Source organism: Leuciscus leuciscus (genome assembly GCF_965113295.1).
Source record: "Leuciscus leuciscus genome assembly, chromosome: 21".
Classification (NCBI taxonomy): domain Eukaryota; kingdom Metazoa; phylum Chordata; class Actinopteri; order Cypriniformes; family Leuciscidae; genus Leuciscus; species Leuciscus leuciscus.
Window position 1 is genome coordinate 20,055,326 of NC_138745.1, and position 27,815 is coordinate 20,083,140.

General features: G+C 36.9%; 1 protein-coding gene across 3 annotated transcripts in view; it reads right to left on the minus strand.

Moving 5' to 3' along the window:
* snx29 (sorting nexin 29) overlaps positions 1-27,815 on the minus strand; it is a 117,915-nt gene that overhangs the window by 76,164 nt on the left and 13,936 nt on the right. For all 3 annotated transcript variants that reach the window (XR_014201264.1, XM_082152725.1, XM_082152724.1), the window contains exons 12-14: positions 22,625-22,688; positions 21,120-21,248; positions 10,885-10,970 (exon numbers count right to left, since the gene is read on the minus strand). Coding sequence is in view for 2 of the 3 variants with exons in the window: in XM_082152725.1 (XP_082008851.1) it covers positions 10,885-10,970; positions 21,120-21,248; positions 22,625-22,688 (279 nt within the window). In the remaining variant the exon portion in view is untranslated. The remainder of the gene's footprint in view (positions 1-10,884; positions 10,971-21,119; positions 21,249-22,624; positions 22,689-27,815) is intronic.

Here is a 27,815-nt window from a genome sequence, read left to right on the forward strand (position 1 = left end):
TACTATTACATTTTGAAGTGGGGCCAACATTTCTTCAAAGAATCCGAGGAAGCTCTGACAAAAAGAAACCCGTCGTTCCAAGATAACGATCAAGGATCCCCCCCCCCCCCAAAAAAGTTATATATACACTGAAGAAGCTCCTTCAGCCTTAAAGTTTGGGGAACTTCAAGAAAGCAGCAGCAACATTTGATATTTCCCTGCAGCACTGACGGTTAATACTGTATGTTGAATAATAATGTGCTTGTTCATCCGGTCCATATAATAATGCGCATTATTAAATAACAAATTTATGTTTGTATTATTTATTTGAAATATAAATCATTAACATATTCCCTAATGGCTCAATATGGCATGTCGTGTCCCTGGACCACATTTTTATAAAGTCATATTTCTATGGTCTTGCATTATAGATGCTAATCATTTTTATCAGACAGGTTTTATCTCTATCCTCCTTTTCCCTTGATGACAGTACTTTTTAAAAAAATTCCCCACTCTCCCCTGTTTAGTGAGCAATCTCATAAACATAGTGATCATACCCCATTCAAGGAAGTGCTGTAATTACTGAACGACTGGTGTCTTACCCTGGAGCAAATGACAGTCAGCGTGAAAATCACAGTGACCAACCAATCAAGGAATTTACAAGTATTTCTCCTCTCCAACAGTCATATACGATGCTGTGGGCGTTCTCATCTTACCTGAACCTGAACATACCAGCATATTAAAAATTACACCTTCACTAACCTAATCTGGTCTCAAATACTCGCCGCACAAGCATCCACCCCACGTCTAATTTCAGAGCAACTTGCAATTTAAATTTCATAATCATGTTCAATCAAAGGTGTCATGTAGTTATTATTTTCACCCAGCCTTAGTTAGAATATTAATAAACTAATAAAAACAAAACATGTCAAACAAAAATTCCCTTGTCTTGTCAGCGAATTATTTTCCTATTGTTGAAAAATAATGAAGGCATGAGTCAGAGAACACCTTCCACTATCCATTAAAAACATTTCCTGACAGCAGATGGCAGAGTGAGTTTCCATCTTAAAATCATTACGAATAAAGGACCGCAAGGTTACCACAAAGAAACCCCTGTGAAAGATGTTATTCTGTGCAATTTCACTGAGAATCACTCTCTCCCTGTGGGCAGATTACACTCCATCCACACTAGGATGAGCAGTAAATGCATAGCTGCTCTTTCTCAGAGCATCTTTATGTGATAAATCTCCATATCCTGAGGCCAGAATCCAGAAATATCATCAAGAGAAAACGTATGGCTGTAGAAATTACGAGCCGACTTCATATGTCATGTGCACAATATGTTTTATGTGACTGCAGATTAATGTGCACAACAAAAAACAATTAAAGGGATATTTCACCTGAAAATGAAAATGCTTTCATTATTTACTTCAAACTGTGAATGCTGTATAAAAGAGTCATATGAGAGTAACTCGAGATGCACCGATACTACATTTCTTCGCAGATTCCGATAGCAGATTACTCAAAATGATATCTGACGATCCCAATACATATCTGATTTTCTTAAGGAAAAAAACTGAAATGTAAACTCAGTTGCACATAAACACTTGCCTTCATGACAAATTTATTCAGTAAATAAGCTCCTCTCTAAGTGTTTTTATAGATAACGAACAAACTGTGAACATTGGATAACTTTCCTGAGGCAATTGCAACGTTACATATTGTTCACAAGCTGCTTTGGCCACATCTTTCTGTGGTTTAAAAGACTGACTGAGCGATTACATGAGACATGATACATTTCGGTAATTTTTGTACTGTATCTTCTGATGTGCATGCATGTTTTTCATGTTATCACTTGTATTAAAAAGGAAGTGATGACTCTAAAGCGATCTGTCCCGTCACATTTATTGTTTCAATTATGTGATAAAATGAACAAAATTTGAAAGCTGAGACTTTGTTTCTAATCTTTGCGATTAATGGATGGGAGGTGCGCTACAAATAATGTTTGGAGCATGGAAAAAGCGCAGACCTGGCAACCCTGGCTTGAACTACGGGTAATAGGGTAAAAAAATAGACTGTTTAACGTCACTATTTTTTAAACATTTTATGGTGTTATTGTTGCATTAACTTAGAAAGCCCTAAATTTAACCCAAGAGACATTTTATGACATGTTTTCCCGTCCCCTTTGATTGACAGAATATAATCAGCCCTGATCATCAGCTATTTTTAAACAATTGGCTAATGGCCAATAGAAAAAAATAATTGCTTTTATCAGATACCGATAATTGGCCAATACATCGGTGAATTCATAAGAGTAACCATTGGAGTGTCTATCATGCTCCAAAAAAATCATTATTTGCATTAAAATATAAATAATAAATGAATAAGTATTGAATTTCCCAAATAAGCTATATAAAAAAAAAAAATCAGCTTCACAGAAGGTGAACTGAAAAAAAAAAATCAGTTCTCTAAATTTATTTCAAATGGAAGAACCTGCACAGTGAACTGCTGTAATGATAAAGGACATCAGACTTTACTAAGAAGCTGTTCAAGGCTGAGGAAGGACATTCTCTAGCAGGAAATTGAGGCAATCTCCTCCCCTGGCATTCATGCAAATACACAAATAAGCTTCAACATGCATATCCGATTTAATCAGCCAGGCACCTAATTACTGTTCAGATTAAACTGCCATTAGATATTAACTCACCAGTGGCAAAGTGTTAATAAGATTGAGCATTGTGATGCAAACTTTAGATGGCTGTACCCTCACAGTCATATGGCACGTATTTCTGATAAACCTGTCTAACATGAGCTCGGTGTGATTAGTCATCTTAAATTCTCCTCGGCACAACGCGATAAGTCTGAACCAAACTGACCTCAAGCATTTCAATACACAAGCTGTCCTACATGTTCATCTGATTTGGCAGCCCATGAATATTTTCCCTTGAAAACTCATTATAGTTCAAAAATTAGCACAAGGAGAATAGAACAAACCAGAAATAATATAGTCATATTTGAAAAGCCTGTAGGTCTAATGATGCTGGAACAATTCCTTTTCTCTGTGATGGCAGCTGCTGTTTGAGACGTTTATGAGACGAGCTCAGCTGGAGCAAACAGATGGTCCAATAGTTCCTGGTTTTGGCTAAATTTATATCAGATGTCACATTGATGAACTCAGAGATGCAAGGAATAATGTAAATCAGCTCAAACTGTTCGCTGCATGAAAGAAGGGAGGAATACATTTTACCTTCTCGCATCTATTGTGGTACTCTGCATAAAAGATTTCCAGTTGTCAGCAGAAAGCAAGCACTAAAATCCTCAAATGCTTACAGGTCATGGGGTTAGCTGCATCAAAATGTGCATGAAAAACCATGTCAAAATGTCTGTTTGCATAATTAATGCACAGACACCATTATGCAGCCTAAAATATGAGGGTAAGAGTAATACTTCATGTTATGGACAAGGCCAAAGAGGAATCATTCTATTCACCGCTTGCAAAATGGGCTTACAATAAAACTTGGCAGCCTATGCAGTAGAACGGAGTGTTTTTTTAATCAGTGCTGCCTGACTAGAGAAAACAGAGCAAAGGCTGTTGTCTTCCCTTTTGCCAAATAGGTTAGAAAATTCAACACCCATAACGCACTGGGCATGTTGCCGTCCAAGGCCACTCCCACCAGTTTGCTATGGACCCACTTGACCAGAGTCAAGTACTGCCTTACTTTATTAGGAAATACTACTTAGCAAACTTAGTTATAATGGTGTGGACATGTATTCCTCCCAGGTGCAAGAATTTAAAGAATAAACGTTTAGCAGGAGTGAGTTACTTTTGGTTTCCAGTGAAAGATCCAGTGGGTTGTAGGCAGAGGCTAAAGGCAGCAAAGAATTGTAAATATGGAGAAAACACTGCGACGGGCAATCTGAAAAACCTGTTTTTGGAGTCAACATTTCAAACTGGATGACTACAAACACTGCTTTATGCCTCCGGAAGCAAAACGCCATCGCATACAGGTAATAAAGCAATAGTATTCCATTTTAATCATAATGCTGTTTAAAGAATAGACAAAGTGGGATACAATAACTGTTCTGTTAATAACCCTCTGTTGATCCCACTGTCTGTGGGAGGGGATACAAAAATGCGAAAGTATAAGCTGTAATTTTCACGAAAGCCTTGGAGCTTTCAAAAGTCTGGACTTTAGCTGACAATTAAACGTGAATTTCTTGTTCCAGGTAACACAGAACGAGTAAACATTGTTCATTTACATATGCTACTGACATTGTTACAATAAAAAAAATTGTTTTCAAACATTTATTAATTTGCATAAATTATAAGTATAGCGAAGTATAGTTACAAAATGTTACACTAAATAAAAGTGCACTGAATAATTGTTTTTAAGTAATTTGTAACACTTACAATTACAATAAATTTAAATGTGTTAACATTGATGCAATAGGCATCACAAACTTTAATCTATTAATCTAGGTTAATCTTCATTTAATACAATAATGCATTTTTAACATTTCAAGTAGTATAAATTAACATTAATGTATTATGAACAAACCGAATTAACAAAGAAGAGTATGTTTATAAATATAAACATTAACCTAGATTGATAAATGCTGTAAAACGTTTTGTTTAGTCCATGATACATAATGCATTAACAAATGGTAATGAATTGAATCTTATTGTGTTACCAATCAATAATAAGCAAATGGTGGAACTGATCAAACTAAAAAAAATGTTTTTAAAAATGTAAAAAAAAAAATCAGGATATGCTGACCCAGGAAGATCTGCATGTAATAAAATTTGACCCCATGTACTTTCTGTTGTGGCTTTATTGTACACAATTCATCAGTAAATGTTATTCCAAAGAAAGTCTTCATAATCTTTATTCAAAATGTAATAATTCCTTCTTCCTTTGAAACTCCTCCTCCGTTCCTGGCAATTCCTGATAGATCAAATCAACCCACTTTTTCTTTTATTGAATATCTTGTTTTTCTCTGAAAACTAGATTGCGAACAGCAATTCACATTGACTTTAACTTTAATTTAAAATTAAAACTAATGGTGGCACACAAACCACTTTTTTAATTTTGTCTGCAGTTTGACACGGCTATAATGCAACAAAACTGTCAAGCTTATTAATTTACAATTAGTTACGCAGAAGACGACAACAAACACAAAAGTTCTGGCTCCCAAACGCTTCTCAAGTGCAAAAACTTGCCGGCAGCCATCACCTCTTCAGTCTGGCTGCTAGGTTAACAAGAAACGGTTCGATTAACCACGATAACCATCATGCATGTTGAAGAGCTTAAGTCATCACGCTGAGAGGCACATTAGCATAGGCCAGGTACAAGCAGCGCTTTATTTTACTCTTCATCTCCTCATGCTTTTTTAAAGGCAGGGCCTGGGGACAGGCAGAACGTCCGGCCCCGCTTTGATAAGAGCAGAAGCGCCAAGCTGCTTCTCTGATGAGCGCAGGTCTGTTCGCGCGCAGAGCGTTCCTGCAGGGCCTCAGCATGGTATAGGCCTCTGAAGTCCAGCTTCATCTGAATAATGTCAGATAAGCAGCTGCTACTCACCAGAAAGCAACTGTTGAATTGGTTCCTTGTGCTGCCTACAATATGTTGCCCTTTACTTCACCCTCACTGTATAGCTGTCATTGTGCAAGACGAACACAAAGTCAATGATGCTACAGGGAGAAAACAGCCAAGGCATAAGCACGGCAAGTTTAAGGGCTTGTTCGTACTAGATGGTATAGAGAGATGGGGTGAGAACGGCAAGACTCCAACCCACAGAAACAATGCAAAGAAGAAACATATTTGAAACAGTATATTTACCAATATTTTGTACATTTTACTGGCTAATAAGCGATTTCTGGATAATAGCTAATAAGTACTCCTCTGCCGCCATCTGGTAATTTCAAGTCTTTTTTATTTTTAAACAAAAGTGTTTGTTTGCCATCTTGAAACTTTTCGTTTTTCAAATGGGGACAATCTTTGAAGGATGAACAAATAATGTTTTTGGTCAAATGTAAAATTCATATTTGATCATATTTAGAGCTTTGAAGTGCTGGAAAAAGTAGTGTGAAGCACTTGTTGAAAGCCCTTGAAAAGTGCATGAATTTCACTTTCAAAAGTTTGTTTGAATATTCTACCACAATACCATGGTTAGAGTTAGCATTACTACATCCATGGTATATGGAACCATGGTGAATGTTGGTGATTTGTGGCCTGAAAAGACTTCTAAAATTTGTTTCTGTTTCCACATCAGCACTGTTTGATCTGATATATATGGTTTTTAACAGAGAATTCTGCGCTGAATTTGAATGTTTCTCTCTAGATCTTGCAACGATGCTATTGATTCGGTGAAAAATTCAAATTCTTATTATCACTGGACCTCCCAGCCTGTGTTGTAGTGACGGTGTCGCGTGATCGAGTAACCTGTTCTGAGCTAATATTGTGTAATATTGTCTAATATTGGTCTAATAATGGTCTAATAATGGTCTGCTCTGCACAGCACAGCTCAAACGAGTAGCGTGGTTTCGTTCTGCTTTTGTTTAGTTTGCCGTTTGATATTTCTCTTATCCAACAGAAATAGCAAACAAAAGAGTTTTTGATGTCTTTATTCACTTATCCTGCATTGTGCTTTTTATTCAAGATCGAGTCTCACTGAGATAACGGCCTGAGTAATGATGGGCAAATGTTTTCCACCCTCTGCCCTTTTACTCGCCTGTCTGTATCTCTCTCTCCCGGGTAGCGCGGCAGGACCAGAATCACAAATTAGTGTCGCCGTCACACTCCGACTGTCAGAGGAGATCTTGAGGTCCACCATAACCAAGAGCCAGAACACCCGCTCTGTCGCCAGAGGGGAGCATATATGGAGTGTCAGAGGATGGCTTGACAGTAAATGAAAAATAACCACAGGCAATAGAAGCCATCGCTGTCCAGGTGCTCCCACTGAGGTATCTGGCGTACACCTGCTCGGCCTCTCTATTTTAAGGCACAACGCCGGTGCAATAATGGACACGGCTTGAGCCGAGAGTTATGAGGTCCCTGTTTAACCTGCAGGCGATGATTAAAATGTTCATTAACACCGTTCATTAACAGGTGATCAGGTACGTCATCCCCCTTGCCGAAGACCACCTGGCCCCACCTACGCGACCCGCTCATCTCCACTCTGCTGTGAACGCACCACCTCTGATTAATAAAGACCAAGCTCTCTCACACACGACGGGATCCGCATTAGTCCAAGTAAACACAATAACCCACACACGGCTGCACACTCATCTACACCTTTCCACCAAAGCGGAGGCGCAAACAACAAAACGGCTTCGCTTCCAGAGCCCAACAGGGACGAGTAAATACATTCCGCCGTGTAATGAATTCGAAACATGAAATTATTAACGCTTTTCTGGCTGCACTAGTGAAGAATGGCCTTCATTGACTCATTAACTGTGGCTGTCATCGGAGAGAGGCGAAAGCGCGGCACGTTTATTCATTTTTAAATAGCACCCTGATCCATTTCCTGAACTAAGATTAATTTAGCATGTCAGAGGCTCAAACAAATTAATGCATTATAAGTAAAGGAGGGCTGATGAAGCAATGAATCCAACACAGTTTGAATGCCAAAATCTTGTACCATAGTGAATATGGGATACATCCAAATAGTTAGAGTGTATAATACATGCGATGAAATTTTATTTTTGATTAAATAATTTTTTTTATAAATCCCTAAACACTAAAATCAATTATTTCAATTGTTTCACAACATTACAATGTACAGTATGAAAAATGGACATTCATTTTAAGACTGCATATAACAGTGTTAATAAATTAGTGTTTTTTAAGATTAACTTCAAGTGAACGTTAGAAGTCTCATATGCTCATCAAGGCTGCCTCACCATTTATTTGATAAAAAATACAGTAAAAACAGTAATCCTATGAACTATTACAATTTAAAATAATTTTTCTTCTAGAATATATTTTTAAGTATAATTTACTTTTGTGATGGCAAAGCTGAATTTTCAGCAGCCATTACTCCAGTCCTCAGTGTCACATGATACCTCAGAAATCATTCTTATGAAATGTTCTGAGACTCAAATCGGCAAATATTATTATCGAAAAAATAAACAATTGCGCTGCTTAATATTTTAGTGGAAACTGTGATACATTTTATCAAGAATCTTTGATGAACAATGTTCAAAACACATCATAAATGTCATTACTGTCATATTTAGTCATCGCCCTTGCTAAAATGAAAACATTTATTTCTTTAAAAACGTAAGGGTGGGCAAACCACACTTAGCAAGAGCAAAAGTCTTTCATATGGGATGTTTTATGTTCAAAAAAGCTAAACTAACTGAATAGAAAAGTATGAAACAGTTTTTAAACTTTTCTGAGATTGTGCAAAGTGCAAACTGTCGGCAAAAAAACAAAAAAAACAGCACACTGTTAGAACAACACTACAAAAAAAAGCAGATGAATAATCTAGAAAAAAAAAAGTAAATAATCTAGGTAAACTAGTCGACCTTGCCAGTCGACTAGTTGGTTGTTGTCAAAGCACTCGTAAATCCTGTAAGTTCTCAGTTCACACTACACAGATACAGATTTATCTATTGTAACAAGCTGCATAACTACCATTCATCGTCTGAGACAAATGCTCGGGTTATCCCAGAACTGATGACTCTCCCTTTGACCCATATTTCTGGAGAAAAAAAAAAGAGAAAAAAACCCAGCTGCTTTTGCTCTCTTTGCAGCCTCTGCAAGTGACAAGACTCTTAACCTCCCTCATTTGCATCATTTTCTGTTCACTTCCAATGCTTAATAAAAGGATATTTGATATGGGAATGAAAAAGATTCTTCAATTTCACATTTTGGTGGAGCGAGGCGTTTATCTAATTGCATGGTTTAATCCAACACTAGCAAAACCGTAATAGCAGTTCAACTTTGGGGAGACACAAGGAATTCTTTTTAAACATATCACAATCTCAGAAGCGTGGGTTCACGAAAGATCACATCGGGAGCACACTATCATTAAAGCAAAACTTTCAAAAGAGCTCATATCGTGTGTGCACAGTCTGACAGGACATGAAAAAGGCTCGTATTGCACGCTTGTATATCAATTTGATGTGTCCCAACCATCCTATTCAGTTGCTGTTCAACATCAAAGTCAGAGTACAGTACGGACACATCATTAGCCCAGAAGACATGGAGGGTTGAATCATTTAAGCCCTGTTCTACAACCTAGTGAGCTGCCTCGCTGTCTACAGCCTACATAGGCAGCATCCGTCACGGAACCTCATACGTGCGTGCCTACAAACAATGTTACACATTAAAGACTTGACTCACAGATGATTTAAATAGAGTTTGAGGTTAGCATGATGCTAAGCTACGATAGCACAATTAGAACAAAACAAAAAATAAACAACAAAACAAAACAAAAAATAAATGTTTTATATATAAAAAACTAATTGTTTTATTTAAATTTTATTACATTTAATTATCACAAAATATCACATTAATTTACACTGAACTATTTTAAATTGATACTCGTAATAAATTAAAAAAGTTTATTTATACTGGCATTTCTTGTCTGCCATCTTGGATTTATCTTTTCACTTGAGCTGGTCACAATGCATTCTGGGAGTGCATTCCCTGTGAAGGATACATAAAATGTCCGCCGCAAAATGTGGCTAAAACTGTGTAAAATTTGATTAAAGGAGGCAGTACAATTACTATGCCTAGCCTTCAAGTTGGGATCATATCTTTGATGCTTTAAAATTCTGCCTCCATAGGGAGCTCACTTGGTTTTCAATGGAGCATTAGACTCACATGTGGTGGCCTCCATTTTTCTAGTTTTTATTTCTTGCAACAATGGAGAGAGGGAGAGAAAGCCAGGGAGAAAGCAAGTGGGGAAATTTGCATCAATAGTGCTGCCTGGTGCATCCAACAAGGAGCCATAATAGACCCGGCATACACAGCATGATCCAGCCGTATAAAACTCTTTATTTGGCCATCGTTTGGGGTTTCTCTGAGGCTCAATCCCCTGTAGGACCGCTCTTCCACACACAGATCTGACTGATACTGTAATAGCGCGACGCAATGCGAGCTGGGAGAGCTGCGACTGCTGATCAGTGAAGAGGAGCGTGTTTGTCAAATCCATTAAAAAGATGCAAAGCGCAATCTTAAAGGTTCACAACCGATAGTTGCTGGGTGTACATCACCCAGTTAGCTGGATTTATCGGAGGGCTGAGACGCAAACAACCCACACAGGAATTTTGATAAACTCTTCTCATTTCACCTCCTGTAAGGCATACTTTTATTTTGCATATAAGAGCTGTGCTATCACACTAAACTTACTGCATGGAAATATCTTACAATGTTCATATGATGCAATCTGTTGATGGAATGATGTAGAGATAATTGAAATTCCCACCATATCGCAGAAAAACTGTGAAATTATAGACACAGGCTGTTCAAACATATGACAGCATCCCACTGAGGGATATGTCATTCATCACACACATGTTTAATAGTCTGCAGTAACGAAGGAACAATTACAATGCAATATTTCAATAAAAGGTTTTTTTTTTTTTTAATTAGAAATGTTTTTGGGCTCCTTATAAACCTTCCAGGAGCTTAGAATGTCTGCAGATCCAACGCATCACTGCACAGATAACGACGTTTTTTGACATAAAATATAATTAACAGTCCTTTTCTCAACAAAATAGTTCACGTTAATGTGTTTGACTTTGATAAGGTGATTTTATCTGGCAACAAGTTTTAAAGTTTTAAAAAGCCTTTAAAAAATAATTAGCAATTAATCAAAAATGGCTGCATGTTACAGAATCTTAGGAGGTGGTAAATTTTTTTTAAAACATGCTATACTATGAGAACATTGACTTACCGTCATTGCCTTGGCTGCCTTCCCTTTTCAGCATTTGGACAGCTCCAACATATTTCTTTAGCTGAACCTTCAGAACCTCATTCTCTCTGTAAAAATAAAAATAAAAATAAAAATAAAAATATATACAAGAGATTAACAAATTGCACATAGAAGCTGATTTGTTAGACAAAAAACGAACTTTTAAATTAACATGAAGTGAAACTAGCAGGCTCTCAGAGAGAAAAATCATGTGGAGATATTTCAGACTAAAGAAAGGCAAAGCTAAACATACTATCAATTAAAATATGTTTAATACTTAAAGGTAGGGAATGCAATTTCAGAGAGGCTAGCAATAGCGAGCTAGCTTTGAAAGCATGATATCCCACCCTCCCGTCAGAGCGTCTCCAAAGCCACGCCTCCTTCAAAACACATGAACGCGCACAGCAGAGTCTGCAAAGCGTCACGAAATGAGAGACGGCATTAAATTACCTCATGTCTCAAACCACATAACATTACAATAATGAGGGTAAACAACTTCCAGAGCTCCTTCTTGTACCACCTGACTGCTGCAGATTCATTTCGCTGTTGATAAAGTTGCCAGAGAAACGAATAAACAAGTCTGAGGACTTGAACAGCTCCGGGCAGAAAGTCACAGGTTGCCATCTCGTAAATAACTGTTACAAAATGGTGTGAACCAATCGTAAGTTCGTTGTTTTGGTTCAAGAGGAACTGTAAAAGTTCTCTTCTGTACCTGAGCCAAAAGTGGGCATTTTTGGGGATACTTCAAGTATAGGAAATAAATATTTATCACATGCCATTTCACTATGCATGATCTTAGCAAAAAAAAGCAATTTTACAGAAGTGGAAATCTGAGTCGGTGCCCATATTTGTGAGTTGGCTCAGAGACCCAAGTAATGCGTTACCCCTCGAAGAGCTGAGATATAAATTGGCAAATAGACCCAAGACATTTGTAAAAATGTGGAACACAATAAAATCCTTAATCTTGATTCATAACTTAAGGGCTTAGTGGTCAGGGAAAGGTGAGCGCTCTGTGTGCTTCGACCAGTCTTAGATACTGCCTGTTATCTTAACAAGGAGCTGTAGTGCTTCCGACAATCAGGTTAATAAAGTTGGTTACCGCCTTTTGATTTTTTTTGTTTTAGTTCTTGTTAGTGTTAAATTTACTGGGAACAAGAATTATCCTTAGAGATAAAAGTTAAGTGTCATTTGCAATTTTCTCCCATTCATATATTCTTTTTACCCACTAAGCTAACTCATTTTTCATTGACGGGTATGAACATATGGTATGAGTATGCAAGTACGTGTGGCCATGCAGGTGTATGAGTATAAATGTGTTTGAATGGGTATATGGGGTGTGTAAATGTATAATGCACATACATGTATAATTATGTAGGTATATACAGGGTGGGCCATTTATATGGATACACCGCAACAACATGGGAATGGCTTGTGACACCAAAGTCCCGTTTGTGGCACACCAGTACATGTGAGGGGGCAAACTCCTCAAGATGGGTGGTGACCATGACATATACTAATGTGCCACAAACAGGACCTCAATATCACCAACCACTCCCATGCCTCCACGGTGTATCCATATAAATGGCCCACCCTGTATATATATATAGTTTCTTTAAATATAGGTGTATATACATGTATGATATGTATACGCATGTATATATTATTACTATGCATCATCAAGGTAATTTTATCCATTCATTTTTGTGTATTTTATTTTTCCCCATGTTTATATATTCATATATTTACGCAGTCTGTCACATACTCATTTAGTTTCTTGGAGTACAATGTGTAGGACTTGTACTTATAACATCTACGAATGAGGGCAGGGGGGAGGTTTTGTTTCTGACACTTATTGTAGAACATATTGTGATTGTTATTAATGTTTCCCTGTTTACAAAAAGCTAAATAAAAATCGTAAAAAAACATTTTTGAAAGATCTCTTCTGTTTGTTTGTGGCGCTCTATGACTATCTGTCTTCAACTATATGGAACACGCTGATAATAAGTGATGTCTGCGCGGAGGTATGGAAATACATATGTTGAAAGGCAGGTAGGACTTCCAAAAGATACTGTTAAATGAACAGTATTCAAAATATACTTCCTTTTTGTTGATTCTACAAATATTAGGGGTGTAAATGTGTAAATATTTGTAAATGTTAGTTATGATTAATTACCTAACATGATTAATGGCTAAATCTTTTTTTACATTTTAATTGATTCCTAATTAAAATAGAACTACAACACTATTTGAAATAACAGCTTGCATCTTCCATAAAAAATACAGGAAAATAATGCATTAAAGGATCTATTAACATAATCCAATACATTTCCTGGCATTCAGGATATATGTGCAGTTCGAAGCCCACTGAGAGACTCCCACAGCAAGCACTGAATTCAATTCCAGGAACTGCTTTACACAAAGTTTAACAAGGCTGTTCTAGGGAACAAGATGTGTGTGCATGCGCATGTGCACTTGCTTACAAGGCTTGTTATTGGTGGTTTGGGAAAATCAATCAGAATCAATCCAGGATGTGTTACTGTGAAAAACATCCCTTCCTATTCCACCAGGATGCCTTTTGTAGCTCGCTTATCACTGCCCATTTTATACCCTTCAATAGACGGAGAGAATGAAGGAGATCCAAAGGCGTCTGGCAGGCTCTCAAAGGAGGAGACTTGTCGTTTTTCGCACCGGCGAGCTGCGCACGATTCGGTGGCGATTTAATTAAAGTTAATAAGTGACAGCTTCTCTATAGGGAGGACTCAGCAAGTCAGGGGCCTCATGTACAAAGACTTGCGTTGAATTCATACTAAAACATTGCGTACGGACAAAGCTGTAAATGTGCGTACGCACAAAAAAACCCAGATGTATGAATCTCTGCGTACGAAGGATCCCACGCATATTCTCTTTGTACATCCCAGTTAACGTAAAATTGAGCGCACATGCACGAGCACAACGCCCCACCCAGTCTCCTCCCTTAATTTAATTAATTTAAATATGGTAATGAGTCCACTTTGGCAAAAGAAAGCAGTAAGAAAATGGCGGCAAGAAACGAAACTTTACAGAGAGTGAATTGGAGGTGCTACTATCGGAGGTAGAAACAAAAAAAAACAAAAAAAAAGTGGAAATTTGTCCTCCGGAATTAATAACAAAAGGAAAAAATATGAGTGGGAGAGTTTGGCTGATGCTGAAAGTCGCACTGTAGAGTAGACTGAGTACAGTTGAGACACTTTTTGCGTTTTGATTTTTTCACACAAAAATAGACACTGAAAAGAAGTGAATTTCCACATGACATGCCACATGACATTTCATTACCTTGTAGACTAAGATATTATCAATCAATAATACCCACAAGTAGTTTATATTTTCCACAATTAGCTCATAAAAATAAGGTGCTTTTTGTCTCAACTTTGTCTCAACTGTACCCATATCATGTGGTACAGTTGAGACAGTGCATGGTACAGTTGAGACACCCCATTTTTAATGATGTAAAGGTAACTAACCATTCATTGTAAATAAATAAAAAAATAAAGACAAATAAAGAAAATAACAATTGGGCAACATTTTTGTTTATTCATCCATTTATATTCATTCATTTTATTTAAATTAGCACTGGTTAAAATGTATAAAGCAGGAACAAGATTATGTAACAATACACAGTTTAAATATCACAAATATCAAATTTTATTTTCATTTGCATCCTATGCTGGCTAATTACGGCGTTTAAACTGTTATCATAACACTGAACAACTAAACAATGTGTTTCCTAATAGAACTCTATCGGGGGTACAGTAGATATGTGTCTCAACTGTCCCCCGCTGGCCACCTCGCACATTTCTCTAGATTTTGCAATTACCTTGCATGACACAATACCATGAAATACAGAATAACGTTTGTGGTGATACCAGTTACGTTTAACAGTCACATAAGGATAATAAGCTATTCATTGTGGAGAGTGCATGGTGAAGTGAACGTCATAAAAAAAAATCTTTCCCCGATATCTTCGGATCGGAGATGCGTCCGTTGTTCAAATTTCCCACGATCAAAGAGGACACTAATACGCACGTGCACAGTAAAAATCACAACTTGTGCTTGCTGCGAACGCAAGTTAAGGTGTCTCAACTGTACACATGTCTCAACTGTACACAGTCTACCCTAAATGACCTTAAAAAGAAATGGTCTGATATAAAGGTGGACATTACACCAAAGCTGCCATTGCCATAGACTAAGGGTTGTATCAATTTGCATATGCTTTTATATGTTCTTACTTAATTGCAAAATTGATAGAATATTCCCATAAGGCTCGACAATATATGTCAATTATTTTATAAATTGCAAATTAATAGCAATGCTTCCCACAGGTGGTGGTGCGATAGACTTGTAGAACAATTCGTTGTGTAATGTTTGTAACTTCACTTCATTGCCTGTAAGAGTCGCCAACGGACAAAAACAATGAGAAATGTACGTACGCCAGACATTAAATTGGCGTGGAGAAACGCACATTCTCGCGTTAATTTCACTGTTAGTACATACGACCGTGAGCGTGAAAGCTGGCGTACGCAACGTTTTTGTGCGTACGCAAGATTGATACATGAGGCCCCAGGTGTGCCACATTGATCTTTTCCATTGCCCCTGCAGAGCGAGCCACGGTATGCACACATGCCATTGTATTCATATTAGAAGACTAACATCCAGCACAAGAGGGGGACTGCAGGTGTCCCTCTGAAGGGCTTATGGGTCACATAGTGGTCTACTTAATGAGTACCACCTTACACAGACACAATGTCATTAACTTTAAAATAACATGCACAAGTCTAAAAAATCATATGCATGTCTAAATAATTTATCCATTTCACAAAAAGGTCACTATTCTTAACAGTCAGTGGTTTCTGTTGGTTTAAATTAAACCTTTTAACTTCAATCAGGATTTAAAAGCGCCCATTCAACTGAGGCTGCCTTGCTGTCGGTCACTGAAGCTCTATGGATTGCGAAAGCTGATTCCAAATCATCCCTTCTCACTCTGCTAGATCTATCTGCAGCTTTCGACACGGTTTAGGCCTGTTTACACCAAGAGCATAACTATAAAAATAAAGTTCTAAAAATAGTTCTAAATTTAAAAGAACAGCAGAGTCCACACCGCAACTATAACGATAATGACACAGTCAAATGATATCGTTGGAATCACTTTCAGAACTATTTTTTTCTAGCTGAAAAAACATTGACAGCCAAACAGAATCCATCCTGCTTTAAAGAGCTTGAGCATTTAAAGCAGTAGACGGCAATCCTGCAGCGCGCGCTTAGAATAAACAATGTTATCATCCACTGGTGTGGACACTTATATACGTTTTGGGTGCAAACAGGCCTTAAAATCATCAGAACCTTCTGTCCACTCAGTCATCACAGGGCATAACCGGACTCCACTTTGCTGGTTCTGGTGGGAGGTAGGTAACCAAAGCACATCAACTGGTCATGGGGGTTCCTCAGGGATCTGTTCTTAGACCTCTCCGCTTCTCCATATACACTACATCGCTGGGACCCATTATACCGGCACATGGTTTGTCCAATCATCATTTCTATGCTGATGACACACAGCTCTCTTTTTCATTTCAACCATATGATCCAACAGTAGCCGCACGGATCTCAGGCTGCCTGGCGGACATCTCAGCAAGGATAAAAAAAAAACATCACCTCAACCTAGCAAAGACAGAGCTTCTTGTCTTCCCTGCCACTCTGACTATACTGCACAATTTCATCATCCAGCTAGATTCATCAACAATAATCCCATCAAGTTGTGCCCGGAATCTTGGAGTAATCTTTCATAACCAGCTGACCTTCAAAAGACCACATTTCAAGAATAGCACAATCATGCAGGTTTGCACTGCACAACATCAGGAATATCAGGCCCTTCCTAACGGAGCATGCTGCACAACTTTTCGCCCAGGCCCTTGTCACTTCTAGGCTGGACTATTGCCATGCTCTTCAGGCTGGACTTCCATCATGAACAATCAAACCTCTTCAAATGATTCAGAACACAGCAGCAAGACTGGTCTTTAATGAGCCCAAGAGAGCCCACGTCACACCTGTTTATCTCTCTGCCCTGGCTACAAGTTACAGGATCTTCCCAACTCTATACGGAATGCCGAATCCCTGATAATACTCAAGAAACAACTGAAAACCCATCTCTTTCATCAGCATAGAATAAAATTCCTTCCATATGCTTTCACTATTCCTGTTCTAGCTTGTACTATTCTAATTGATGTCTGAAACTTTGTATTACTAGCACTTATCGTGTTTATTTCCTATTTATGATAAATTGTTTGTTATATTCCTCATTTGTAAGTCGCTTTGGATAAAAGCATCTGCTAAATGAATAAATGTAAATGTACACACTTGTGACATGTTATTAAAGTATGACTCTTGCAATGTGCTTCACACATGCACCCTTACACAGACCCAGTAGAGAAATGTTTTCTATTAAAAAACACTTACTAAATTAATTCCCTAAATGTAAATCCATTAAGGAAATTGGATCATAGAAAAAGTATTAAAAGAATAAGCTACAAAGGATTTAGCACTTGGAATGCATTACATCCTCCCTGGTTGCAGAATTTTGCAAAAAGTTCCACAGAACCGTAACACCCATCATTCATAAAATTCTATAATGTATTCTATACAATTCTATAATAGCTTATTATGTATTTTGTTTATGAATGCAGAAGAAAGTTCCACAGACCTATTACATCCGTATTCATAAAATTCAACAGTTTTCTATAAATTCTGATTCAAAGTTTGGCACAGATGATTAATTGGTCTTATAAGAATTATAATTATAAGGTTGTTAAGATTATAAGTCTTGTCATTATGCATAATATTGTTTAATTAAAATAGCCGCTGCCTCATGAAAATTGCGTCATTATATTAATAGTTTGTCATTTATTTATTCTAATAATAAAAAGTCACCATAGATCTGAATTAAATAGCCTAATGAACAAATATACCCTTTAAATTAAGCTGTAACAAATACATGAATAATATCTGAATAAAAGTGATCTTCCTCTGTTAAAAATATTTTACTGGTCTGAATCTCCTGGAACAACAGCTAGAGCAGGGGTTTGTGAGGAACCACAGGGGCTTCATGAGTTTAAGTCATAAAATTGAAAAAATACAATAAACAAATAATTTTAAAATAAAATAAAACTATTAAAATAAAACCCTTTCTCAAGAAGATGAAATATTTGTATTGTTTACCTGCATGCCATGTGACCAGAACCATGGAGATGTTGAACCGTGAATGTGTTGTTAAATTATTGATGAATTAACGTAAAATCACAAGAAGGAATATTTGTGACCCTGGACCACAAAACCAGTCACATGGGTCACAATAGCTGAATAAATAAGCTTTCCAATGATGTATGGTTTGTTAGGATAGGACAATATTTGGCCGGGATACAACTATTTGAACATCTGGAATCTGAGGGTGCCAAAAAATCGAGCGCCAAAAAAACTGTGCTGCATTCACTCACAAAAATAAATGTTTTATATATTTACGGTAGGAAATGTACAAAATATCTTCATGGAACATGATCTTTACTTAATATCCTAATGATTTTTGGCATAAAAGCTATTGCCACAAATATACCGGTGCGACTTGTGATTGGTTTTGTGGTCCAGGGTCACATTTACTTCAAGTATATATTCTAAATGTTAGGCTGACAAAAGTTTGGGAATCCCTGTTCTAGAGGTACAGGGTACCTCACCAACTTCAATCAACCATGTTGAATGCATAAAATATATTTTGTAGAATTCTACAGATTTTCCTTCAGCACTGCCAATGTAAAAAAGGCCTAGACATGACTATGCATGACAGCAGTCTAGATGCCCTTCCCAAAACCCATTTCCATCTCCCTAAGGTTACAGGTAAATAAAACGTCAAACACAGAACCGGCATTATGCAGCAGCTGCTCCTATCTTAAGTGTTACAGAATGTGGCGATTACAGCCACAACGGAGGTCAAATACATTTCAATGTGAATCAGAAGAATACGTTCTCAAAGTGACACGTAGACTAAACACTCTTACGATGGTAAATATAAAAAGGGTAGGCTGGTGGCGGTGCTTTCAGATACATTACTGAATTGACTTGTAAACGAGGCCAACTCGGTGTCAGTTTGCCTAAACAGGCTGATGAAAAGCAAGTGGAGGGATGCACCATCCAGGCACGGTGCAGATGTCACCAGCATGATACCGAGTGTGGTTTTCTCCCCCATAATCCTCTCTTTGACACAGCGTCATACTGACAAGCCTGCCTCCTGCTCTCGGCCGCTGTCCTCCTACTGAGCTAAATTAATTTGTTCATTCACTCCCCACATTATCCCCCTGAGGAACCACTACATTAGAGCTGATGAAATGCTCACAAAAGCAAGATGTCTCTCCCAATAATCCTGCAGCACTTCAGGAAGACAAAAACCCTGGCAGCTCCGCAACGTTCGGTAAAGTATTATTCCGACCGCCAGACGCTGCCACGACCATCCCTTAGTGTTTCTGCTCGTCTGGTTAAACCTGGATGTGACGGCGTGGGAGAGGATTGTGAGAGCGTTTTAGCCTCTTGCCGTATGGATCCCGCTTCTTAAAAACTGCCCACTGAGCCAGGCTGAATCACTTGAGCTCAACCCAAGAGCACGGTTCACAGGTGCTTCTTCTGAGCACCAAGCATTTCCACACCTTATTTTTAGTCTCTATCGACAGGGACAGATTAGGTTTCAGTCAGAAAAGCTGACTGGACTCTCAACTTTTCAGTTTGTAAGACTCAGACAGGAAGAAACGGGAAAGACTTTGGTTAGAAAAGCATGCTTTACTGAAGCAGAGGTAATCAATTTGATGTTACTCATCCTTGGAGTGAATAAATACAACACTTGAAGGTTTCTGTTGACTTTGAGGATAACTGCAACCATGTTAACTTGCGTTGAAAAAAATCAATCACATTCGATTTGGCAATGAAGAAAGTATTTGAAAATTTTCAAAAAGGTAAAGACTTAATTATAAAAGTACTGCAAAAAAGTATGCAAATTATGTACATTACTGTTCAAAAGTTGGGGGTAATTTATCATTTATATTTATTTTTTAAGAAATTAGTCATTTTATTCAATAAGGGTGAATTAAATTGATCAAATCCTGAACAAAAATCACAGTTTCAAACATTAATAGTAATAGTAGTCAACTGTTTTCAACATTGATAATAATAAGAATGATTCTTGCGCAGAAAATCAGCACATTAGAATGATTTCTAAAGGATCATGTGACACTAAAGACTGGAGTAATGAGGCTGAAAATTCAGCTTTGCCATCACAGGAATACATTTTTAAATGTATTAAAATAGAAAAGAGTTATTATTTAAACTTGTAATAACATTTCATAATATTACTGTTTTTACTGTATTTTTATAAAACAAATGCAGCCTCGATGTGCATAGGAGACCTTTTTCAAAAAAATCTTAAACCCAAACTTTTGAATGGTAATGTATTAGAATCAGCTAGGTGTTTTTAATCGTTTTAATGTATTTTCTGAAAACACAGCCAATTATGCTCTAACACTACAACATTTCATGTTAATTAATGCTAACATTAGTCAGCTAATGTTATCCTCTAGCTAGTCTCCACAACACACACAAACTCTTGCAGGCTGCGATTCCATTTTTCACTTGAAATTTCTCTAACTGGTTGATCTCTCTTCAGGATGATGGTACATCTCTGGGAATTCAGTAGGAATTGTACATATTGTACTACTTATGTCTACAAGTACTGTTGTTTGGCAACCTCAAAGCTCAAGGCTGAGAAGTTTGTGCCAACAAATGTAATTTTTTTTGTTGCAAGTACCAAGGTAGTGAGATAAATAAATAAAAAGTCCATGAAATAAATTATAATCTGGCCACAAAATGAACACATTTTTCAATTACTTCTTTTGATATTGTTGTGCAACATTAGCACAGACTGCTGAACAGTTATTTGTAGCTACAGTCTATTACTATCACTGTGGAATCACCAATTTCAGATTTTCTCAAACCTAAACTAAAGGGGACAAAAAGAAACTATGTGCTTCACATGTAGGTCAGATAGCTGCTTTCTGTCTGGTGTTTGGCAAGATTAAAATGCAATGTGGACTAGAATTTAGGCTGATATCCTGCCTATGTGAGACCTTGTTTCGGTTAGCCTCTAGTGAAATTACCTCATGAGAGCTTGGACTTTGGCCGCATGTCTCTCCTCCAGCTCAGCCAGTTTCTTCTTCAGGCTGTCCACCTCCTGCCTGAGCCCAGCAGAGTGCTCCATCTCTCCATCCAGGAGACTGCGCAGAGACCTGTGCCAAAGAGTTTAACATCATTAAGACACACACACACATCTGACCCACTTTTTCTTAGCTGTCTTTAATGACTACCAGTGCACAGGATAATTACCCAGCTGCACATTATTGACTGTGCACACCACGGCACATTTCACACATGGGGGACAAAGCAAGGCCTTGTACTCACTGAAACTCAAGTAATGTTTTTAACAAGGGGTCAGTGAGAGGAGACACTTAAATCTCCCCAATCTCAATAATATATATTTAGGTTACAATGAGTTATTTTCTATTTATTTTAAATGCAGTTTGCAATTTTTGCAATACTGTAACCAATACTGAATGAATCTAGTTAAAAACACTGATATACACTACCGTTTAAATCTTATGATTTATACACTATTATTACAAATTTTACAAAAAAATACTTCAGTGTCACATGACCCTTCAGAAATCATGCGAATATGCTGATTTGATGCTCAAGAAACATTATTATTATCAATGCTGAAAACAGTTGTGCTGCTTAATGTTTTTTTTGTGGACACTGTGATGCATTTGTTCAGGATTCTTTGATGAATAGAATGTTCAAAAGAACAGCAATTGTTTTAATATAATAAAGAAATGTATAACGTTACAAAAGATTTCAGTCATTTTTGATCAAGTCAATCCATCCTTGCTTAAAATAAATATGAATTTATTTTCAAAGAAAACCCCATTTGAACAGTATTGTATTTGATTGTTACTTTACAATACATATCACATAAAACATATTAAAATCAACTAATTAACTTAAATTAAAACAAAATTAAACTTAAATTAAAAAATTAAACAAACTTAAATTTCCATATGGGTAACACTTTACAATAAGGACTCATTTGTTAACATCATTAGTTAACATGAAATAACTGAATATATATTTTTTTTTACAGCATCTATTAACCAATTGTTCACTGTTGATTCATGTTAGTTCACAGTGCATTAACTAATGTTAACAGATACACCTTTTGACGTTAATAATGTGTTAGTAAATGTAGAAATTAAGATTAATAAATGCTGTATAAAATAGATTAGATAGCTAATGTAGTTAACTAATGTTAACAAACGAAACCTTATATTACCAATATTACTGATATGTCAATTATTATTATTATTATTATTATTATTATACGTCAATTCTACAGATTATATAAAAAAACACATCACGGTGTGACCGGCCAAAATCATGATTTTAAAGAAAATACATCATGAAACACAAGCAGAACACATTTCTGAAAATTGCTAAAACCATTCTCACCCAAAAGAATAGTTTTAAGAACAGATTTGTAGACAAATCTGTTTATGTTTCATGAATGAGCAAAAGGTGCAATCAGTGAAAACGGTAAAGAAATTCTTACGTGTTCTGCTCAGTGAGTTCATCTTTCCTGTTCATCATGGCCACAATGGCTTGCCGCAGTTCAGCTAAGGATGGAAAAAAAACAATGTTATAAAAGGTATCAAAACCTACTCAAAATGAACAATGGCTTTTGTCCTCACCCAACTCAGAAAAAACATGACTTCTGAACAATAAGACTCATTATCTCAGAGGGATTTAATGTCCCACACCTGTCTTCATTCTTTCAATAAGGGTTACTGTTTTATACCACTGACATTTTCATTTGTATAGCGCCACAGAACTAATAAAGAGAACTATGCGAGGCTTAAAATACCAACCCGACATTAATTTCTTTAAAATGAAGGTGACGTGAAAGGGTAAGGGATTTATAACACAGCCGTAAGGGGAGCCTCTCCAGATTCTGTCTCAAAACACATTAGTCTGTGAATAATCCGAGTGAAACATAAAGCTCTGACTGGGAAGCATTATTACAGCACTTCAAAACACTAGGAAAAAACCGGCAGCACTCGGTATAGTCTAAACCCAGACTTTCATGGAGAGTGAAGAGGACAGAGAGAGAGAGTCTTTGTTGTCGTTGCACTCTCAAAGCTGGATAACCTGGCACTGGGTAACCTAGATAACCCCAACAACACGGCTCCAAAAGACAAAGTCTGAACACTCCTATCAGTCCATTATCATTTAATGAATCTCAGAGGAACCGCAGGCTTGGACGGAGCCATCTATATAAACCTGGCTAGCCTGATCCACTTTTAACAAGTTTAAAGTATTCTCAGCAAAAGAAAGTCAAAGAGTCTTTGTTGAAAGTCTTTTTTTTTATTTTTTTTTATTATTATTATTATTATTATTATTATTTTATTTTTTTAGAAGCAACAACATTGGTACAGCGATATAGCTCAATTACGGCGTCTCTAAGAGAAAAAGCTTATCAGGCCACCAGAGATCCATTTGGTAGCCATCAGAAAGCGTTTCAGTAAACTTGTGTGCAATGTCCCTTTAAAAACTATTTCCAGAAAATGGTTACAAGAAAAGGACTACATTTGTTTTGAGTCATTTTTCTGTGTGGTTTGTATAGTAAAGCTGGCAAAAGTGATGCACTCAGGACATGAGTTGTTGGGATGGGATTTTTACACATGAAAAAAAACAAAAAAAAACATGCATACAGGGATAGGAATGCTAAATATATTCCCAAATGAAAAAGTAAATTAAAGAAACGATCCTGGGGCAAAAAGCAACTCTTGAAAATTAGCAATTACTCCTCTCAACAAAAACATTTAACGACCCTTGAGGAACAAACAAACCCAAAAGGCAAAAAACACATCAATTCAGTAATAAAACCTGAACCAAAACAAACTCCAAAATAATAGTTTTTAAAAATCATACAAATGTACTCATAATTAAAATAATATGTAAATTAATACTCAAAACCGTAACAAAAAGATCTCAAGAGGTGAATAAGGGACCCCGAGATACAAAACTTTATTGAATGAGGAGATGGCGTCCTCAACTTCTTTATCATTGAACATTAGCATTACGCTCAACTTGACTGTCTGACGATATACATCATTACCATGGTATAAGATGTCTATTGTTAGAGATTTTGCTATATCATGGTTGTAAAAATATAGCACTAATGACACATCAGAGTGATGAAATGCATGAATGACAATATAAAGAGCGGAACATGCATGATATAACTGATATAACTAGAACTATACCGTAAGTGCAATATAAAAAGAGTTAAAAGCACAATATGCTGAAAAGGAACTCAGAAAGCTGCCTTGCTTAGCAGGTGACCATGAATTTGGGATGCGCTCATTGTTAAAAAGTATTAAGCAGTGAAACAGAACTCAATAGAGAGCCTAAGTCCCTCCCCTCCGCTTCCGGCTCATGGGACCTTATTTCAGAAAAAATATGTATGGTAGTCAATGGCGAGACACAACTTATCTTTTTATTCCATCTGAACTGTGCCCTGAATTACACACATGATGTTTGTCAATTTAAAAGATAATTATGAAAGTCAAGAAAGTCGCAGTTTGTCATAAAACAGAAGAGTAACATTTAGTTTTATGTGAAAATCGCTCAGTGAACTACATCTCTCGTCTCGCACTATGTACGTATGTGTGCAGTCTGGTACAAAACACTCAGGCATGACGGCGTAACGTTACGATTATAACTTAAGTCTTATAACGTAAGACTATAGAAAAAATGACAGACGTTAGCTTCAGTAAAGTTAGATTCATTCATTGAGAGAAAAGGTATGACGTCACATGTGCGCCTTTTGGGTTTGTAGTCTTTGTAATTACGTATTTTCACAGTCTTATACCTCAACAGTTTTACATCAAACTGTGACTTTCTTGACTTTAAAATGTATCTTTTAAATTGACAAACATCATGTGTAATTCAGGGCACAATTCAAACAAGATCAAAATATTTGTTGTCTCTCGCCATTGACTACCATACAATATTTTGCCGAAATAAGGTCCCATGGTGTTCCACCGGAAGGCTCTCTATGCGGTGCACAGGCTGACTGACACACAGGGAAAAAGCACGTCTCTCAGGATGCGATTACGAATTCAGTTCTCTTTCACATCTAATTTCACGTTACCGGGAAATAAAAAATGTCATATTTTTAAATAAGAATACGGTCATATCACCTACCCCTAGTCGGCACCAATGCAAGTAAAATTTAACGGTTCTCTGTACCAATTTCTGTATAGCAAAGACTATTGGAACTATTTAACTATTTGAAAATTAAAAATCTAAAATTTTATTAGTTCATTATTAATGCTAATAAGTAAATAAACATCATGTTTCCCTCAAATAATTTTCAGTTAAGTAAACATTTAAAAGGTCAAGTGAAAAGTTAGTAATAAAATGAAGAACAAAGGACTTTGTTTCTATGGTTTTCACTGTCAATAACTGCACTTTCAGATTCAGTTCTGCACGTAAATACGTTTGTCACTCCCAAAAAATTTCAGCATGTAGTTATATACCGAAAGTGAGCAAAGAGCACTGCCTCTATAATCACTGAAGTTGTCAATCACTTCAGCTCAGCGCAATCTCACTGAGTTCCACACTGTTGCTCCCCTTTTAAACAAAAAACCTGTCTACGCTGCATAATCAATCCCATATTTACATCATCTTTACACTTTGTTGGTTGTAATAAAAGGATTAATGAGCACTCATTCTATGATCTCACTTTAAACAAAAACTCAGGCGTTTTGAGCAGCATTGAGGGGATTCTGAATAACAAAAACGTCTGATTTATCATTATGTTAATGCACTCAACAGACATGTCTGTGATTGGCTACAATGCTCAATGCTGCAAAAAATAGAAATAGAAATATTTGCCGCTTTTCACAGAATGATCATAAAAATATTCAAGGGAGCATTTGAAAGCAGCAAACTATCAGCTGCTTTTCAAGGGGAGTGAAATAGCCTTACCGTCTATATGAGCTAAACTTTTAACATTATCATGAAATTCACGATATTCCCTAAGAACATCAGCAAAATATTGCTAATAATCCATGTATGACCTATTCATTCCACTCAATGCCACAACTGACTGATAAGAATGATTGGTGTTTTCTAATAAAGACTGTTTGTATTGGCTGCCTAGTCCTGTGTGCTTACTAGACTGTTTCAAATGAATTACAGTACAAGAATTATTTACATAGCACTATATTTAACAGAACAAATCAAACAAACTGTTTAGGGCTGTTTTCACCCACACAAAGGATTTTAAATGCACAATGCACTATGTGGTTGTCACAGTTATGCTACACTGGACCGCAGAAGCATGTGTGTGTGTGTGCGCTGGAGAGGGATCTGGAGGAGAATTCTTGCGGATGAGCCCGCTCCCACTCCCAGAGCCCCTCATCTGGAGGAGGAGAAACACACCAGAGTGAGGCGGTCCAAGTATGTTTGTAATCCTGAGAGGAAGCAGGCAGGAGCAAGAACAGGAGGCAAAGCTTTGACTTGCTTCCCAGAAAGTAAGGTTCACAGACAGCAGTCTGAGACACCTGACATTGATGAAAAGCCTATGTGCTAAATATGAATCAAAGGCTATTTACGCTGTTTTATCTGCATGGAGATTCCCTCTTGAGACACCTGAGATTAAGGGTCTGCTCAAAAAGCACATTGGGGTCACCCCTACTTGGGATTCAACCTGAAGTTTTGTGTTACAAGTAGGGGTGTTACGATACACTCATGTCACAAATTGGTTCGATACACTATACTGATCTCACAACATGATACTTTAAACAAAACCCAAAAAATTTAAAAGGTACATGTAACTTTTGGCTCTCTAACAGTAAAAAAATAAATCTGCATGTATTTTGCAGAAGAACATTGTTTTGGTTGTGCTTCGGCTCTGGGTGACAGTGTGGATGAATATGACCCTTCACAACAGATAATGCATTACATTGAACTCTGTTAGAGAGCAACATATGCCAATTTATTCATTCAATAAAATACCGTACTCGTCTGAGTTTCAAATCCCCCAGTAGGCAATGCAATGTTGACTTTCGGTTTATTACGAGCCCTGTCGCGTTTTCTTTTTGCCAGCAGACTCTCCTATGTTCAGCGATAAAAAAAAAGAAAAGAAGTGATTCCCCAGAGTTTCGAGATTTACCGTGCTCCATGTCAACCTTTCTCGCTCATTTTGACAACTAACCTATGCCACTCCCACACCATACATCAGTAGCCGGAGCAACTTTATACGGATATGACAAGCCACACATGGGCAACATATGATATATGTATGCAATTTCCTGCAAAAACCATCCTGACAGGTCTAAAATATAAACACTTATAGGCTTACCATAGTGAATCAAGGTAAGACAAAAACATGTTAAAAATGTATTGACTCATTGTAGTAATTTTGAAGAAAAAAGTAACAGTGTACCTTTAAACTGGGAAGGTTATTTTAGTTGTTACTTATAAGGTATGTGATAAACAGCAACAAAAAAAGTACTGTTCATAAAAATGCTAACATTGGTATTACATAAGGAATGGGCTTAAATAGACTTGGACTAAATAGACAAGAATAGAAATATTCATGATTCTGATTGGCTGAAAATACATTTCAACTATATATATTTTTATTTACTGGTATATTTCTTTAATTTACTCACAAGTGGTTAGCAGAGAAACAGGTTAAAAAATTGGTGATTTTAGACCTGACATGGGAT